Source organism: Stigmatopora nigra, chromosome 16, assembly GCF_051989575.1.
Source record: "Stigmatopora nigra isolate UIUO_SnigA chromosome 16, RoL_Snig_1.1, whole genome shotgun sequence".
Classification (NCBI taxonomy): domain Eukaryota; kingdom Metazoa; phylum Chordata; class Actinopteri; order Syngnathiformes; family Syngnathidae; genus Stigmatopora; species Stigmatopora nigra.
The window spans coordinates 630654-648067 of NC_135523.1; the positions used below are offsets into that span (position 1 = coordinate 630654).

The window sequence follows — 17414 nt, forward strand, 5'->3', positions numbered from 1 at the left end:
AAAAACAGATGACAGATACTTGTTTGAGGTTTATTAAAGGAACTTTTTTGGGTCAAAAACAGAATGAGAACAATCACAGTTGTCATTAAATATGAAAGACAGACTTGTCATTTCAATTTAAAGTCAATAACAAAAGCAGTACAGTATGATGATTACTCCGTCAATTCATTGGCTGGTATTGACGGTGCTAGATGTCCAATTGGTTTGAGTGGAGAATGGCTGGCATTACTCGATGGGTACCGGTTTTCCGATAGGAGGGTGGGCCGGATTTCCCGCTCAGGCGTACTGTTCAAGACCTGATTGTTGGTCACCAAAGTTTCCAAAGTGGCCACCGTGGTGTTTGGGTCCAGTAACGTGACCAGTGGTACGTTTAACCCCGCCTCCTGGGAAAACCTGTTCTGAAGAGTCAGGGCCGACATGGAGTCCACACCCAGTGAGCCCAGAGTGTCCTGAAGGTCCAGCTGGTCCGGGCTGGAGCCGCTGACCTGGCAGATGGTCCTCCTGACGTTTTCAAGCGGGGAAGATAATGGAGGAAGCGGCGGATATACTCCCCGCCCCCCCTGGTCTCTTAGCTCCGCCTCCGCCAAGGCCGGCAGGCGCTCTCGGAGGAAGGCCTTCTCAAAATCAAACTTGCACACCAGTTGCTGAGGTCTGTCGGCGAGAAGGACCCGGGCCAGAGCCGGGTGGATCTCGGCCGCCTCCATGACCCTCAGCCCTTTGGCCTCCAGGTGGCGTTGAAGCTGGTTTTGGCCGCGCAGGAGGCCCAGGTTCAGGGGACCCCAGTTGATGGACTGTCCGGCCAGGCCCAGGTTCCTCCGGTAGAGGCAGAATTTGTCCAGGAAGGAATTGGCCGCCGCGTAGTTGGACTGGCACTCGTTTCCCAGGACGGAAGAGACGGAGGAGTGGCACACAAAGTAGTCCAGGTTCTTGGTCAGGGTGGCGCGGTGGAGATTGACAACGCCGCTCACTTTGGGTCGCAAGACCTTGCGCAGGGTGAACCGGTCCAGGTTTTCCAGGGGCGCGTCGTGGAGTACGCCGGCCCCGTGGAACACGCCTCCGATGGGTAAGCGTAAGGTCTCTTCGGTCTTCCTGACGGCGTCCTCCACCTGCGGCCACGCCGAAACGTCACAGCGGATGTTGGCGATGGCTACCTGATATCGTTTCTCCAGGGCGTCCAATTGGGATCGCGTCTCGGGGGTCGGCGCCCGCCTGCACAGGGTCACGATGCCACCGCCTCCCTGGTGGGCGATGAATTTGACCGTTTCCAGACCCAAGCCCGTCAGACCTCCGGAGACAATGTAAGCGCGGGATTGGTCGAAAAGAGGTCTCGGCTTTTGGGGCGGGGTCGTATCCATGTCCGAGACCTGGCAGTTGGGCGAGCTGCTTTCCAAGACCACTTGACGCACGGTTTTGGTGGAAAAGTAGGAGTGGTTAAGTCCATCCTTGGCCTGAAAGGACTCCGTTTTGACGGGTAGCGAGTCGCCATCCAAGCCAAGTGAGGACAGCCACCTGGAGATGGCCACGCCTTGTTCTCTCAGGTAAGCTCTTTGAAGAACTTGAGACACGTGGATCACGTGGACCAGGCCGCTCTGGGCGGGCCAGCACGGAGACGCTGGCTCACTTCCGTGGACGTAAACTAAGTGACAGTCGTGGAGGTCCAAGTCGCTCAAGTCCGGCTGGGATTGGTCATACGGTGGCAAGAGGACGAAGGCTTGACACGGATGGGGACTGGGATCTCCTTTGGACCAACGGGCCACGCAGGAGACGTTCCAGCCGGATCTGTTGGCCGCCAAGGCCAAGACTTTTGTGAATGCGGACGCCAAATCCGGAGCGATGATGCTCATTTTTTTCCGTCTGGGCTTGGCGGTGGGAAGAGTACGTTGAAGAATCTCCCAGGCCAAAATGAAGAAGGACACACTGGGGCATTCTTTTAAGAATGGAAGTTTCTTGGTCGGGTAGCAGGCAGAACCCGGAACCACGACCCTGGCCGCCGCCTCGATGGGGTAAGTGGACGCCATGCGGTCACCGACTCTCAAGTGGCGAACGTCTTTCCCGACGGATGTGACCACGCCGCCAAAATCCAGAGCCAGGAGCGTGTGACGGTGTGCCGTGTGCTGGTTCCAATACAAGGTGGTCCCAAAACGCAGTTGCGAGAAGGTCACGGGGAAATAATCCGTAGAATGCACGCAAACGACAGTGAGACGGACCTTCACCGATTCCTCCGGAACCGTCTCTTCATTGGCGCCATCCTCGGTGGCGCTCAAATCTTGGATTCTGTAAGGATGGCCGGTTTGCAGGACAAAGGATTTGAGATCACCTTTCGGGGAAGGCATGTCCAACATTGGGGTGCGCGTCACTCTGGTGGTGGACACCCGTCCTCGTCCAACCACCACCTCTGGTTCTCCGCAGGAGTTGATGACCCCGACTAGAGCTTCCACGTCCGTGGCGGTGAGGGACATCAGGTCGATGAGCTGAAAGGAGACGCTGGAGACTTCGGCTGCCACAGCCCTGGTCATCCCGTACAGCGCAAAAGCAGACGTCACGCAGTCCGCCGTCTTCTCCGTGGATCTGTAGGTGATCACCCGCACGGTGCAGGATCGGCGGCACTCTTTCAAAGTCAAGACGATCTGCCGGAAGGACTCGCAGCAGGCCACGGACCGCTCCAGGAGGTCAGGAACCGGCAAGTGGCCCAGATCTTCGGCGGACCAGATGAAGAGAACGTCTCTGACGGAGTCGTGGTCGCCCAGAACGATGTCTCGGAGTTGGCCCGGCGTCCAGGTCTCTCGGTCATCCACCCAGCGCGACTCCGGGTGCAAGTACGGGGCGAGGGCTTCGGCGAGGCCCAGTTTGTCCGCAAAGACTAACGCTCGTATCTTGGTGTCGCCATTTGACTGGCTTGGGATGGGAATTGTTTCGTTGTGGAAGAAGATGGAGGGAGGAACGTGCCAGGAACCTCCCAGGAAGTCCACTTGGACATCCCGAAGCTCCACCAGGACTTTCCCATCTTTGGTGGCAAAGCAGCCGCACACTTTCAGGAGGTCTGACGTTTTTTTCGTGACGCGCATGTAGATGACAAACTCTTCTGGCAGCGGCCCCAAGACCACCACGCTACCGATCGCCGTGGGGAAGGCCGGCCTCGCGGAGAGATCCCGGCAGGCCACGGCGGCTGTCATTTGCAGGAAACGGTCCAACAAGACGGGATGGATGGTGTGATGGCAGAGATGGGGAAAGAGTTCTTTCGGGACGTGGATTGTGGTCAGCGCCTCTTGGAATTCCTCTCCCAGATGAACGTCGGCGAGATGTTTGAAAACGGAGCCGTGTTCGAAACCGGCTCTGGAAAGGATGGCGTAAAATTCTTGGCTGGTCACGATGGAAGTACACCTTCTCCAGATTCCCTCTGGGCAAATTGTCGGTTCTTCCACCACAGCCGGTTCTTCGGTGCACCTGAAGGTCCCCGAAGCGTGAGTGGCGGTGGGGGAACCAATTGTGAAAAGACCTTGGGTTTCCGTCAGGTTGACTTTTAAGGGGCCGCCGTTGGCACCCAGCAGATGATGGAACTTCAGGCCGAGCTGGACGCAGGAGGCGGATGTCTTGGGGTTGAGGTAGTCCAACACGGAGGCGAAAGCCAGCTCCACGTAGAAAGCGCCGGGGACCACGGCGACACCGTTGTGTTTGTGCTGGCTCAGATAGTCCGCCGTCAAATGGCAGGTGTACTCGTGGTGGTGGTCCCCCCTTATGGGTGATATTGAGGAATGCGATGGTGAAGGAGACGTCTCCCGTACTTTTCGGACCTCCTCAAAACTCCTCTTCTTACTGTAGTCAAAATGATAGACGGGGAACTCCGTGGGCCAGGTTTCGTGACCCCGGTAGAGGCTTTCCCAACTCACCTGGACCCCCAGCTGGAAGAGTTCTCCCAGCGTGGACAAGAGGCTTTGGTATTGATTGTGCGCTTGAACCCAGGACAGAACCGTCAAGTCATTACCCAGCGTCTCCCGGATGTATTTGTGGAGAGCCTGGCGAGGGCCAATCTCCAAGAAGACCAGGTTTGTGTAGGACGGGTAGTCCTTGGCGACGGCACGCAGCGTTTGCTCAAACAAAACGGGTTCCCTGATGTTCTTGGCCCAGTAGCTTCCATTTCCAAAGTCCCCAGCAACGTATTTCCTTCCCGTCACAGTGGAGAACAGATCACAGTCCATGTGGTGGACAGCTAAATCCCCCAAAATACTCCTGATGTCTTGAAGGATGGGCTCCATCAGATGACTGTGGTACGCCGCCGGGACATCCAAGGCATGGAGAAAGACCTGGTCTGCGTAAGCGCTGGACAGCTTGTCGTGGACGGCGTCCACGGCGGCCTCGTCTCCGGACAGAGTGCAAGACTGCGGGCTGTTAAAAGCGGCCAGGCTGACGTCCTCGGAGAAGTCCCGGAGGACATCCAGGACCTTCTCCGGGAGGACGTTTCCCACCGCGAGCATCTTCCCCGCGGCGACGCTACTTTGTAGCATGCTGCGGTGAAAGACCACGTAGACGGCGTCTTCCAGAGACAAGAGACCCGAGCAGTGAGCGGCGGACACCTCGCCAAGCGAGTGTCCCAGCACGGCGGCGGGTTTGACACCCAAGTGCTTCAGGAATGTCGCCAAGGCCACCTGGATGGCGAAAAGCAGAGGCTGGACGACGTCCGGTCGGCGCAGTTCAGCCGCCGTGGTGGTGGTGGTGGACTCTCCGCAGAGGTAGCGACTGATTCCCAAGTCTGGGTTCTTTTTCTGGAAGAGGAGCTCTACCTCCAGGACTTTTTCTTGAAAGACGGGAACGGCGCTGAAGAGTTCTTGGCACATGCCATGGAAGGCCACGCCATTTCCACTGAAAACAAACACCACTTCTGCTTTTGACTTTGCCGGTACCACGTGACCCTCTGACAGCTTTGCTAGCTTCTGGCGTAGATCCGAAAGGGTCGGCGTCACGACCACCTGCCGATATTTGTGCTTGGCGTGGCTCCGCCCACAAGCCGAGGTGTAGCATAGAGCTCGAAGGTCCACCGTTTGAACGAGTCTCCGGTGGGTATCGCGGAGGGATCGGATCAAAGATTGCTCCGAGGCTGCGGAAGTGACAAAAACTTGAAGGCCTTCTTCCGGGATCCGGTCCAGGTTTTCCCTTTGGTGGTGCTCTCTCAGGATGGCGTGGGCATTGGTGCCTCCAAATCCAAAACTGTTAATCCCAGCGACCCGGATCTGGGACCCGTTTGCGGTCCACTTCTGTGCTTTGGTGGGAATGTCCATCCCCAAGACTTTAGCGTCGATGCTAGCGGCGTCTCGGGAGTAGAACAGAGACGGAACCACGGTCTGGTGCTTCATCATCAGGAGGACCTTGATCAGTCCGGCCACCCCGGACGCAGATTCCAAGTGTCCGATATTTCCCTTGACGGAACCCATCCAGAGGCCGGGGTTGGCCAGGGCCACGGCCTCGGAGATGCCGGCGGCTTCCGTGGTATCCCCGACGGGGGTTCCGGTTCCGTGGGCCTCGATATACTGGACTTGGGCCAGGTCCCGCTCCGAGTACATTTTTCTCAGCAGCTCTTCCTGTTGACGGCGGGACGGCTTGGTGATGGGGGAGACGGAGCGTCCGTCTTGGTTGACGCCCGTTTTGGACACCACGCCCCAAATTTTGTTGCGGTCTCGCAAGGCCTAGAAATGGTGCAAAGCCAAAGACTCTTAGACGGATGGATGGGTTAAGTTGGGGTGTAGCGCTAGATTTCAGTCAAGGCCTCTCTGGACCCCCCTTGAAAAGTCCTTGAATTATCAATGATGTCTTAAATGCGAATTAAGACTTTTGCTTGGGAGATTCATTTCGAATTTGCGGACTCACGACAATATTTTGTTTAGTATCCGCGTTAGCAATGGGTAAGACAATCAGTTTGAAATAAAATACATGAATTCATTGGAGTAGCCATTGGGGAAATGCAGTCAATTATCTAAGTACAATACAATACAAATACAGTACGCTACTATACAAATTTACAAAATACAATTGATAAAAACGCAATGATATCTACAAAGGGACAACTGGGGACTAGGAAAGTGGGACTGGGGAACTGGGACTGGGGAACTGGGACTGTGGAACTGGGACTGTGGAACTGGGACTGTGGAACTGGTTATGCTAATGCTAATCAGCATGTGTAACTGGGAAAAAGTGGACTTGAATTCTAAATGGGGCCAGAGTGTGTATTGTTGTTATTCTTTGGGGACTGGCTTAAGCTAATGTGATGATGGGAGCTAACCAGTGTTACATGGGGTTTAGTCTAGTCTCAATGTCCTTATTAAGGGGGCCCTGGGCAAAAGTCTGGACAAAGTCCAGAGAAGAAAAAAATGCAAAAGACTCACGTTTTCCAGAGTTTTTAGAAGAAGGACGCCGCATCCTTCGCCTCTTCCGTAGCCATCGGCCTGGCTGGAGAAGGGCTTGCTGGTGCCTTGGGGCGACGTCATCCTGGCCTTACTCAGGGCCACAAAAAGTTGAGGATCCAAGATGCAGTTGACGCCGCCGCACAGTGCCATCTCGCAGTCCCCTCAAAACAAAACAAAGCGTCAACGTGGGATGCTCATTCCATCTCGTGTAATTCGGCGAATAAACATACCTTGCCTTATGGCCCGGCAGGCCACGTGTAGAGCCACCAACGAAGAAGAACAGGCACTGTCCAAGGCAAAGGACGGGCCCAGCAGATTGAAAACGTAGGAGATCCTGTTGCCGGCCATGCTGGTGGCCGTCCCCGTGGCGTCGTAGTGAGCCATAGAGGCGGGACGGTTGCTTCGGAGTTTCTCGTAGTCTCGGTTCATTAGACCTGTCAATCACATTCAGGTTAAATGGCTACCCAGGGATTGGGCGTCATGGGATAATGACCGATATAAACGCCGGTGGGGCTTCCGCTGATGCGCTCCATGGGGATGGCGGCGTCCTCCAAGGCCCGGAAGGAGCACTCCAGGAGGAGCTTGTGTTGAGGGTCCATGACGTCGGCCTCCGCCTCCGACAGGCCGAAAAAATGGTGGTCAAAGTCGTTTAACCTGAAATGGACGGAGAACGCTTAGTTATCTTTTTAAAGTGGTACCTGACTTTCTTGTATGTGGAATTCATAATTACCCGTCAATAAGAGCAGCTTTGCGGGTTTGAGTCTTTCCAGGTTGACTTGCGTCCGCATCGTACCAGGAATCCACGTCGAAGCGTTCCGGTGGAATATCCACAACACAGTTTTGGCCTTCCAGTAGAACCTTCCAGAAATTTTCCAGGCCTTCACCTAAAAAGCAGGTTAAGCATAGGTTAAAATACAAGACCAACATGTAAAAATAAAAATTAAAAAGGCACAAGTACCTCCAGGAAAGTTGCATCCCATCCCGATGACGGCGATGTCCAGTTCTGCGTCCATTCCGTCCTTCCTTCTAGTCTTTAACTCTCAACATCTACTTTTTCCTCCACTTATAAATCCTCAAAAGGCGGCGCAACCCATGCGTGACGCTAATTGCATGCTGGGTAATGACCATAACGACCTGTCGCGGGCGATACCGTCCGTTCAAAAAAAACAATGGTCGGTTTGAGTGAGCTTTATTTGAGAAACTCATGAATAATCTGCACTTCAATAAATAAAAAGTAGCTGTTGTACGGACCCGTTTATACAAATGTGGACTTCTAAATGAGGTAACCCAAGATGATGTGGTTATTTCTGTTGGTATTCCTCCAATTGAAGATTTTGTGGTCCAAATCCCACCTTAATATTTCATGAAATTCAACTTAAAATGAGCTAGAAAAATCATCAGAATTGTCAACAATCCCAGGTGGTTGCAGTATGTACATTTAAGTATACTCCCCGTGGAGCCTACAGGTTGAGCTGTTTGCCCTCCAGGACCATCTGGATCTCTTTGGCATCCAGGGTCTCGTAGCGGAGGAGGGCGTCCGCTAGCTTCTTGTGCTCCTTTTTGTAGGTGGTCAGGACGTTCTTGGCCCGATCGTACGAGTCCTGGAACGGGAATGGAAACGTTAAGCAAGGCAGGTCATGATCATTTGATTCATTGTGGACCTCAAAATAGTGGTTTGTTGTGGCCATTTCGCCAGCTTTGGGTAAAACTTACTTTTAACAGCGTCCTGACTTCCTGTTCAATGGCGGCTTGCGTCTCGGGACTTTGTTTGGTGACGTCGCCGTAAGTCATGACGCCCAGCTGTAAACATCCCAGGGTTAAACGTTGGCATTGTGCTTCCCCTAAAGACACAAAATGGATGAACTACGGACCTTATCGCTCATGCCGAACCTGGTCACCATCAGCTTGGCGATTTTGGTGGCCCCGTCAAAGTCGTTGGAAGCGCCTGAAAAAGAGAAAAAGGAGGATTCGAGTAAGCTGCTGTCCCTACAAAACTGTCTTGGAGGCTTTTCCCACCAGTGGTGATGTAATCATCTCCAAAAATGAGCTCCTCCGCCACTCGCCCGCCCATGCTGACGTCCATCTGGGCCAAGAGTTGCGCCCGGGTTTCGCTCCAGCGGTCGTTCTCCGGCAGAAGGGAGACCTAAAGGGTTAGAGGACGCCGCCGTGTGAGACATGAAGACAAAATAGTAAAGATAAAAATGGCACTGACGTGTCCCAGCGTGGGTCCCCGCGGCATGATGGTGGCCTTGTTGATGGGCATGGCGTGCTTGGTGTAGTACGCCACGATGGCGTGTCCCGACTCGTGGTAAGCCGTGATGGTCTTGTTCTTCTTGTCGATTTCCACGCTTTTCCTCTCGGGTCCTGACGTGCACAATATCAAGCGTCAGTGGTCCGAATTGGCCAATGGTTTGTTGGCTGGCTCACCCATGATAATCTTGTCCTTAGCAAACTCCAGTTCCTTCATGGTGACCATTTCTTTCCCGTCCACGGCCGCCTTGAGGGCGGCCTGGTTGACCAGGTTTTCCAGCTCGGCTCCCGAGAAGCCCACCGTGCCTCGGGCGATGATCTCGGGCTCCACCGCTGCGTAGAGACAAAGAGCATTGTCGGTAAAACAACGAGAAGCTTCATTCCTGGGTATAATGAGAGGAGGTGCCCTATGGAAACCTACCAGAGTCCACTTTGATTTTAGCCAAATACAAGTTGAGAATCTCAGTACGTCCCTTGACGTCGGGTCGGGGGACCGTCACCTGCATGTCGAAGCGGCCCGGTCGCACGAGGGCGCTGGGGGTGAGCGGAAAAAATGTGTTGGGGTGGTGAATATGGCTGCTTATGGCTTCATATTTTCTTTTAGAAGAGAAGGCAAAAAAATGTAAACGTACTTATCCAGCGCCTCGGCAAAGTTGGTGGCGCCAATGACGATGACCCCCTCGTTTGGCTTGAACCTGGGAAAAAATGAACAGCCAACGTGACCACCAATTTTAGGAGAGGCCACGGTATTTCCCGCCAGACTGACCCGTCCATTTCGGCCAGCAGCTGATTAATGGTCTGCCGCGAATACGGATGCATGGGCGACTCGATCCTCTTCCCGCCGACGCTGTCCAGTTCGTCGATGAAGATGACGCAGGGTGCGTTGGCTTTGGCCTCCTCTGGCAAAAGGGACGGCGCGTCGTGACCAGGTTTTTGCCAAATGGGCCGAAGCCTTGAATCTCAAAACTCACTGAAGAGGTTCCTTATGCGGCTGGCGCCCACTCCCACGAACATCTCGTCGAACTCGGAGCCCGAGGCGTAGTAGAAAGGCACGTCGGCCTCGCCGGCCAGCGCTCGGGCCAGCAGCGTCTTCCCGGTGCCGGGTGGTCCCACCAAGAGGATCCCTGGAGGCCGTCAAATTGGATTGGACAATGAGTCAACAAGAAGGACAGCTGAAAATGCCACGTAACCAACAAAACGGGCCCGGCTTACCTTTGGGCAGCTTGCCGCCTAGAACGGTAAACTTTTGAGGGTTCCTGAGGAACTCCACCACATCCTGCAGCTCGTTCTTGGCCTCCTCCACTCCTTTGACGTGTTCGAACGTCACGTTCTTCATCTGGACCGGGTCGATGCCGGAATCCAGGCCCGTGGTGGTGCGGAACCTCACTGCGGAAAGGCAAACCACCCAACCATGACAGTTCTATTTTGACTTTGGAGTACCCTGACCTCCTAGTTCATAGCCAAGCGACCTATCTTAAGTCAAGGTGAATTTGAGAAGAGAAAAAGGAGCCTTTACCCGAGAGAAAAGGGGCTCTGGACAGTCCATAAATGCCCAGCAGAAGAAGCACCAATAGGACCAGTCTCGTTCTCCTCAGTGAATCTAAAAAGAGAACAAAAATGAAATAAAAATACACACAAAAAACACACTGAGAAAATGTCAGCGGCTGACTCGCCTTGCGTCTTTTGCGTGAAAGCCTGCGAGCGCATGAAACCCTCGGAGAAGCCCGACTTGAAGGCCTCGGCTTGGTTCTCCGGAAGGTTCCTGCTTTTTGTAAGTTGGTCCAACGACTGAACTTCTGATGCTTTTTCCCTGTTCAGAAAACCCTGGAAAAGATATAATCAATGTTAAATTATCCTGGTTAGAGGTTTTTTTGTAACTTTATTAACAGAAAATGTGGCCTTCCAACCTTCATAAAAACCGGCGTGTAGGGGTCCAAGTCATTTGGCGTTTCATCACCGGATGTGGTACGTCTGGCCTTATTTCTGAGAGTCTTGAAACCTCGAACCTGGAACAAAACTGGAGGCAAGCATTTTTTTAACCCCTCATTTGCACACCTTATTCACCAAAAATGTCCTTACGGGGTAAAAAGCGAAGCTCTGATCCAACTTCTTGTAGAGGTCTATGGTTTTGACTGTGGAATAACGGCGAGCTAAAAAGTCTTCTGTGGGCAAACCCTGTGAGAAGCAAAATACTTCCATTGTAAAAGAAACAAGAGGTTTAAATGGGGGTCAAGTGACCAGTCACCACTCACCGTGCCTGTTGTGAAAAAATGTACTGGCAGAAACGTGACTGGTCCTCCACGCCGAGGGGAAGGAAGGAGGTTCCTCCGAACCCAGCGTAGGCAGCAACCTATCCAGCACCTCATCCAGGTGAGCGCCCCGAAATTCGGAAAAGCCCAAGTCGCGAAGACTGGTGTTGAGCTACAAGCGAGGGGGAAAAACATATTTGGATTAGTGTTAAACTCATACACTGGAAATACAGTATTAAGAGTAGGACTTTACCTCTTTTGCGAGTGTCGAGTGCTCTGGGATGAAGTCTTTGTGCAGAGTTTGCACCGACGCCGTGGCCGTGTTCTTGAGAGAGTGGAGGGCGCTGATGAGTTGGCCCAAGGGCACCAGCATCTGGGTTGGGGAAGTTGGCATAACACCGTCAACCAAACACATTTGTCTCCTCAATGTGAATCCACATTGGAGCAATTAAATAGCACCTGCCATCCTTTTTTTCGGTTACATGAGCATTATTTGTTTTCCAAACAGGTGTTACATGACTACTTACCACACTGTACTATCACTTTAAGACACAATGATTGAATTCCCGCCACACCATGGAATCTATGGTGTGGCGGGAATTCAATCATAGTTCTTTTTTTTTTTTTTTTTGCTAAACAGGAGTTATTTGAGTAGTTACCGTACTTTCCACACTACTTTCACGTTAAAACACAATGATTGAATTCTCACCACACCCTTCAGACAGACTTGCATATTAAAAAAAACTGTATTTTGTTGTGTTTTGTTTAGTTTATCTAATATACGTATTAGAATGCTAGCATGTTTGCCGCTAATACATGTAACTAACTACATTAGCATCCATGTAACTCGGCGTCCTCAAACGACAGTTGTGTAACCTTTAAATTGACGGACGTTTATCGACAGAACATTGAATTCCACCTTTTTCAAGCACTATTTTGAAGTGACCCGGGGCAAAAATCAAACAGTATTCCTTATTTAACATAAAACGGAAGCGCGTTGCGTCAGTTTCGTCCGAAAGTGACAAATACATATTACTAACAAGCTAATGCTAGCGTTAGCCAAATATTAGCGTGCATAAAAACCAAGAACGCCACGACACGCAAGTGATTAAACCCTCAAATAATTCACCGACGGACGAAGAAAACGATATTTACATGAAATGAAAGTACATTTGTATATTTTATCCATCTTGGGCATACGTCGTATTTCGCTTACCTGCTGTTGCTGAAAAGATGACAGGGAAAACATTTTAGCAGAACAAAAACACCAATGTGAAAAGTGAATTCACAAGGAGAGAACCTCCGTATTCTTTGAAAAAAAAAGTTGTAATTCTGAGTCGGAGTACTGTTGTTTTCCTTGTTACACAACAACTTTCGGCTGCTTCAGCTGAGCTAATGACACTGCTACGACATCTGGTCCTGACGGAAAGAACTACAAATTGACGTTAATTCTAATCGACCCTCGACTGAAGTGTCAACATTTTAATTTATTCAAAACGTCCATAGCTCCAAAATATATTTAAATTGTGTTAATAAGCCTTAAATATGTTTCTTGAAAATAAAAATCAACTCTGGAATTAGTTTAGACAATAACTAGACAGCGACGATTTGCCAAAAAGACTACAATCTGACGTAACAAGAATATACCAGCATTTGAATGCCTTTTTTCAGATTATTTGAGATGACAAATATATCGTTAATTTGTTGTTATCTAAATTTTGTATTCATAGCATACTATATTTCTCATTTTAATTGTTCTGTTATATTACAAACGCCACCATTCCACGCATACTTTATTAACAGGCACTTCGTTTCGTCGCTAAATGCCAGCGTTAGGACCCCTCGAAACGCAGCCGAATTCAAATTTCAAAACAAACTTCAACTGATCGTTCAACATGCGAGTGTTGATTTTGACCTAGATCTTTGCTTTCGTACACCCGATTTCGTACCATGGGCACCGAAGAGATGCACAAATCCGGCCCCACCACTAAAGTCGCAATCAAGCCGCCGGAAATTGACGAATTTGTGGTTTTGAAGCCTATCAGCCGCGGGGCTTTTGGTAAAGTGTACCTTGCGAGGAAAAAATGCAATTCCCGTTTATATGCCATCAAGGTGAGTACATGCATTTTTTTGTCCCGTAATCGCCATCGAATTAAAAATCGACTGTTGCAGGCCATGAATAAAGCGGACATGGCTGATAAAAACATGACCAGCCAAATGAAGGCAGAACGGGATGCATTGGCGTTGAGCAAAAGTCCCTTCGTGGTTCATCTGTTTTATTCTCTGCAGTCTGCTACCAAAATCTACCTGGTAACAAAGCCAACACACAAATGCATGCAAATACAACCTCCTATTTGGGTTAATACACAATTTTCAGGTGATGGAGTACCTCATTGGAGGCGATGTCAAGTCTCTCCTCCACATTTGTGGCTATTTTGACCAAGACATGGCGGTCAAATACATCTCTGAAGTTGCCCTGGCGTTGGATTACCTTCACCGACACGGCATTATACACAGGTAGCGAGCGAGCGTCTCCTGGAAGCGCCTATGTCAACTATTTTGCATCCTCAGGGACCTCAAACCAGATAACATGCTGATTACTAACGAAGGTCATATCAAGTTGACGGATTTTGGCCTTTCCAAGGTCAAGTTGGACAGAGGTAATCAAACCAAAGCTGACCGGTCGGCGTCCAATCGGTGCTGCCCGTACTTTGATTTCCCTTCCAGAACTGAAGCTGACGGATATCCTCAACACGCCGTCGGTCCGCAAAGCCACCCACTATTCGCGCACGCCGGGTCAAGTCATGTCCTTGATCACCTCCATTGGTTTTGTGAGTCCATTTCTTTTGTATTTTTCTCCTTTTCTTGACATTAAAAGCTCATTTCCACACAGAGCACCCCGATGTCTGAAAATAAACGTCACAGCAGCACCTCCGCCGTTTCCTGCGGCAAAATGATGCGTAAGAAGAACTCTCTGGGCTCGCCGTCCCCGACCATAAAGGAAGCCATGAGCTCTCCGGCGAATCACAACTGGAAGAAAGGTAGGTGGGGCCAGCACTTTGACACCATAACCCCTACCCATCATTTTTTTTTAATCCAAATGTAAACAGGGCTACACAGCTGCGTGTTTGCGCCTCACTACCGCGCCGTCAATCTGACGCCCACCCTGATGAAGACCAGGAAGCGGGTGGAGACCTCCAGCGCGGCCAGTAGCGGCGGCGGTAGTGGCGAGGCCAATGTCAGCCCGCCGTGGGAGTTCCCAGAGGTCAGTGGCGTCGTCGTTGTGCGCCCGCCTCATCTCAAATCAACACGCCATTCATTCCTGGCTCGGCAGAAGGAAAACCGACAGGAGGGCGGAACCGCCCCGGCGCCCGCCGTCAAGCGGCGCTTTTCCGAGGTGCCGTTCAGCCCGGACGGCGCCGAGAGCCTGGCCAAGAAGAGCGACCGACACTGCGGGCTGACCGGCGCCTTTGCCGACGTGGGGGTCCACGTCAGCTCCAGTCCCGTAACCGTGGCCAAGAGCCTCTTTTGCCATGTCAGAGAGGCGGCGGCGCCGCACAAAGCCTTGGACTGTAGCTTCCCGTCGCCACCGAGCAGGTAAATATTATGTTTCAAAAAATAATCCATGAGATTTGGGGGAGTCACAAAGTTAAAAATTGCGTTAAATACACTAGTTGGGGGGAAAAAATATCCCCTTTTAAACCTTGTTTGACTAGCAAGCTAAAGGCTAACGGCTACGAACGTCTTTTCAGCGACAGCGTCTGCCGGAGTTTGAGCCTGGACTCGGAGGTCGGCGAGAAGTCGCCACCGTCGTCATCGTCGCCACCGCTGCCCTCGCCGCCGCCGTCCCCCGGCTTCCTGCGTCCCCGCAACGCCGTGGCCTTCCGCAGCTACTGCAGCTCCATCGACCGCTCCAACACGTCACGGCTGAGCCTGGGCGGGGGCCCGTCGCCCGCCGTGCTCCCGGCCACGCCGGCCCGCCGCAGGATCAGCGCCGGCAATTCCCTCTTCCAGGTAGGCACCGCTAACGGCTAACCGCTAACAATAAAACAATAAACCAGATGATTTTTCGCCTCTTCCAGACACCTCAACCCGCGTCCACCTCGCAAACCCCCTTCCGGACCCCCAAGAGCGTGCGACGGGGGGCCCTGCCGGCGGAAGGGGCCCCCATTTTAGGGACCCCCGACTATTTGGCCCCGGAGCTTCTTTTGCGGACGCCTCACGGTAAGAGAAGGCAGCCCAAAACTCCACCGATAAGCTCGAAAGAAAAGCCAGTGGAGTTCATAAACGTGTCTTTGAGTTTCAGGGAGGACTTCTTGCGGTAAGTGGGCGTGACAAAGGCTCGCATGGGGCCACCAACAGGTTCGAAACCTGTGCTGTGAAGGACTAGGAGTGCACAAATAGTCAATTGGGCTGGAAAATAGACCAAATCATCAACATTTTTCAAGAAATTGTGCATTTGGGTATTCCTCGTCTTTTGTACAGCACGATAGAACGTTGCGATGGGATTGGTCCAGCTTACTTGGCGGGGCTGCAATCCAGAATATGAAACTGCTGCAATTTATTGGGATTTGGTGACTGTGCGCTTGGTTGAATTGTCATGAAATGGCATGACTACATGCTTAAATGCTTATAGAGATGCAACTAACCTTTGTTTAGCTCATTTTTTGGATGGATACAATTGACAACATTTGTACACAATTGATCCCATAAATTCATCTCTTACCCAATCAATCAAAAATAGTGAAATAAATGAATTGTTAGTGCTATTGACAATGATTGACAATCAATCATCATGTTGTGAATTGACATAAATTAAGTTTTTTTGGGGCCTATGCATGCACTTTTTTTCGAAAACAGCGACCCTCCAACCCCCCTTCTAACCCGAGCCCATCTTCTTTTAGACTGTATGGTGGACTGGTGGGCGCTTGGCGTGTGCCTGTTTGAATTCCTGACCGGCGTGCCGCCATTCAACGACGAGACGCCGCAGCTGGTCTTCCAGAATATTCTCAGCAGAGGTGCTTACTATTTTTTGTGGGATTTTTGTCTGCGGCCATTTTTAAACATTTTTTTTTTGTAGACATCCCTTGGCCAGAAGGCGACGAGGAGTTGTCGGAGCACGCCAGGAACGCCATCGAAATCCTCCTCAACATGGACAAAACCAAGAGGGCGGGGCTTAAAGGTAAAATATAGACATTCTGGTTCTTCCTCTGGCCAAGGGACACCCTCCCACCTACAACAATGAATTGAAAATGGAAAAAAATGTTTTTTTTTCTTCACCTTTTTTTGCAGAGCTGCAGCGCCACCCACTGTTGGAAGGGCGCGACTGGGTCAACCTGCACACCCAGCCCATGCCGTTCATCCCGCAACCCGAGGACGAGACGGACACGTCCTACTTTGACGCCCGGAACAACGCGCAGCAAATTGCTTTGTCCGCCTTCAGCTTCTAGACTCCGCCCCCTTTTCAGAAATACTTAATGTGCAATTACCTACTTTTAAATTGTTTTTATTTCCTGGTATACGTGGGATTTTGTTGTTCAACGGTTTGAAAACACTAATATATTTTAAAACTGTATTTTATGTGTCATCGTGGGGGGAAAAAAGCAAATAAAATGTTTAATGCTCTTCATAAATCAAAGTGACAAGTGTGAATTTTTCAAATTTTTTTTATTAGAGGCTTGGATTATAACATGCAAACACTCAGTAGAAACTATTGATATTTATATCTAAACAAATGGCTCTTTAATAATAGCACTTTTGCCCATAAATAGAATTTGTATTATACATAATGATGCCATGACCTCTTGGTGCCTGAATTTACATAAAATACATTGTATAAATCAATAAAAATAGGAAAAGAAAAGTACCAAATATGGAAAATTTGATTAAAAAATTGAGCAAATAAAATCCTAAAAAGTAGGTTTTATTTAATATGTTCCCATTTTAATTACATTTGTAATCTTTGAAATAATTTTGTTTGAATAAATGGAGGCATCAAGAGGTTATTGCATTTTAATTTACAATCAGTAAGGATAACAATGAATTAGCGAGGACTGAATCAATGGAGAAAGAAAGAAAAAAATGTCAATGATGACAAATGTTCATATTTGGTCCTTTTTCTCCTCCAACATTAATTACATTATTGTTAAAAATCATACCATTGAATGGTCAGGCTAGCAAAAAGGGAATTTTACCATAAAAATAGGATTCTCTGTAGTCTTGATTTAACAGGAGGATTCCAAGTTTAAGCAATTTCATATTATTGTATTCATGTCAAGTTCTATTATTTGCATTTGTAAGATAAGAAAATGCTCATTTTCAGTCATTTTTCAGTGTTTCCTAGCATAACTCCAATACTACCTAGTGGTCAATACCGGTACTGCACTTTAAATATGAAATTAGCGCACTATCGCGCATACTAGTAAGAAACTAGACGGCGGCCATCTTGGAGCAGTGGAAAAGTACGCATATACGCCGCCACGGCATCAGTCCATTTTTTCCCAAGACGTCATTTTGGTGG

The 17414-nt window shown here is 50.3% G+C and overlaps 3 protein-coding genes across 3 annotated transcripts; 1 reads left to right on the plus strand and 2 right to left on the minus strand.

The window, feature by feature from the left end:
* Positions 1 to 152: 152 nt before the first annotated feature.
* Positions 153 to 6625, minus strand: LOC144209936 (phenolphthiocerol synthesis polyketide synthase type I Pks15/1-like). Its single transcript, XM_077736506.1, has 2 exons — positions 6375 to 6625; positions 153 to 5678 (listed from the first exon to the last, which is right to left on the minus strand). The coding sequence occupies exons 1-2, from the start codon at positions 6543 to 6545 to the stop codon at positions 153 to 155; spliced, it is 5697 nt and encodes a 1898-aa protein (XP_077592632.1). The 5' UTR covers positions 6546 to 6625.
* Positions 6626 to 7570: 945 nt separating this feature from the next.
* On the minus strand, positions 7571 to 12332 carry LOC144209901 (ATP-dependent zinc metalloprotease YME1L1-like). The gene is made up of 18 exons (XM_077736462.1): positions 12111 to 12332; positions 11148 to 11267; positions 10898 to 11066; positions 10725 to 10820; positions 10553 to 10662; positions 10319 to 10469; positions 10162 to 10245; positions 9858 to 10031; positions 9617 to 9769; positions 9412 to 9544; positions 9278 to 9340; positions 9067 to 9179; positions 8823 to 8978; positions 8608 to 8759; positions 8412 to 8538; positions 8267 to 8340; positions 8109 to 8195; positions 7571 to 7996 (listed from the first exon to the last, which is right to left on the minus strand). Exons 1-18 carry the CDS (start codon positions 12141 to 12143, stop codon positions 7856 to 7858), a joined length of 2136 nt encoding a protein of 711 aa, XP_077592588.1. The 5' UTR covers positions 12144 to 12332; the 3' UTR covers positions 7571 to 7855.
* A 373-nt stretch (positions 12333 to 12705) lies between these two features.
* On the plus strand, positions 12706 to 16554 carry mastl (microtubule associated serine/threonine kinase-like). The gene is made up of 13 exons (XM_077736505.1): positions 12706 to 13006; positions 13067 to 13204; positions 13272 to 13411; positions 13466 to 13554; positions 13622 to 13725; positions 13788 to 13935; positions 14005 to 14159; positions 14229 to 14491; positions 14647 to 14908; positions 14977 to 15118; positions 15799 to 15912; positions 15975 to 16076; positions 16187 to 16554. Exons 1-13 carry the CDS (start codon positions 12845 to 12847, stop codon positions 16342 to 16344), a joined length of 1977 nt encoding a protein of 658 aa, XP_077592631.1. The 5' UTR covers positions 12706 to 12844; the 3' UTR covers positions 16345 to 16554.
* The last annotated feature ends 860 nt before the right edge of the window (positions 16555 to 17414 follow it).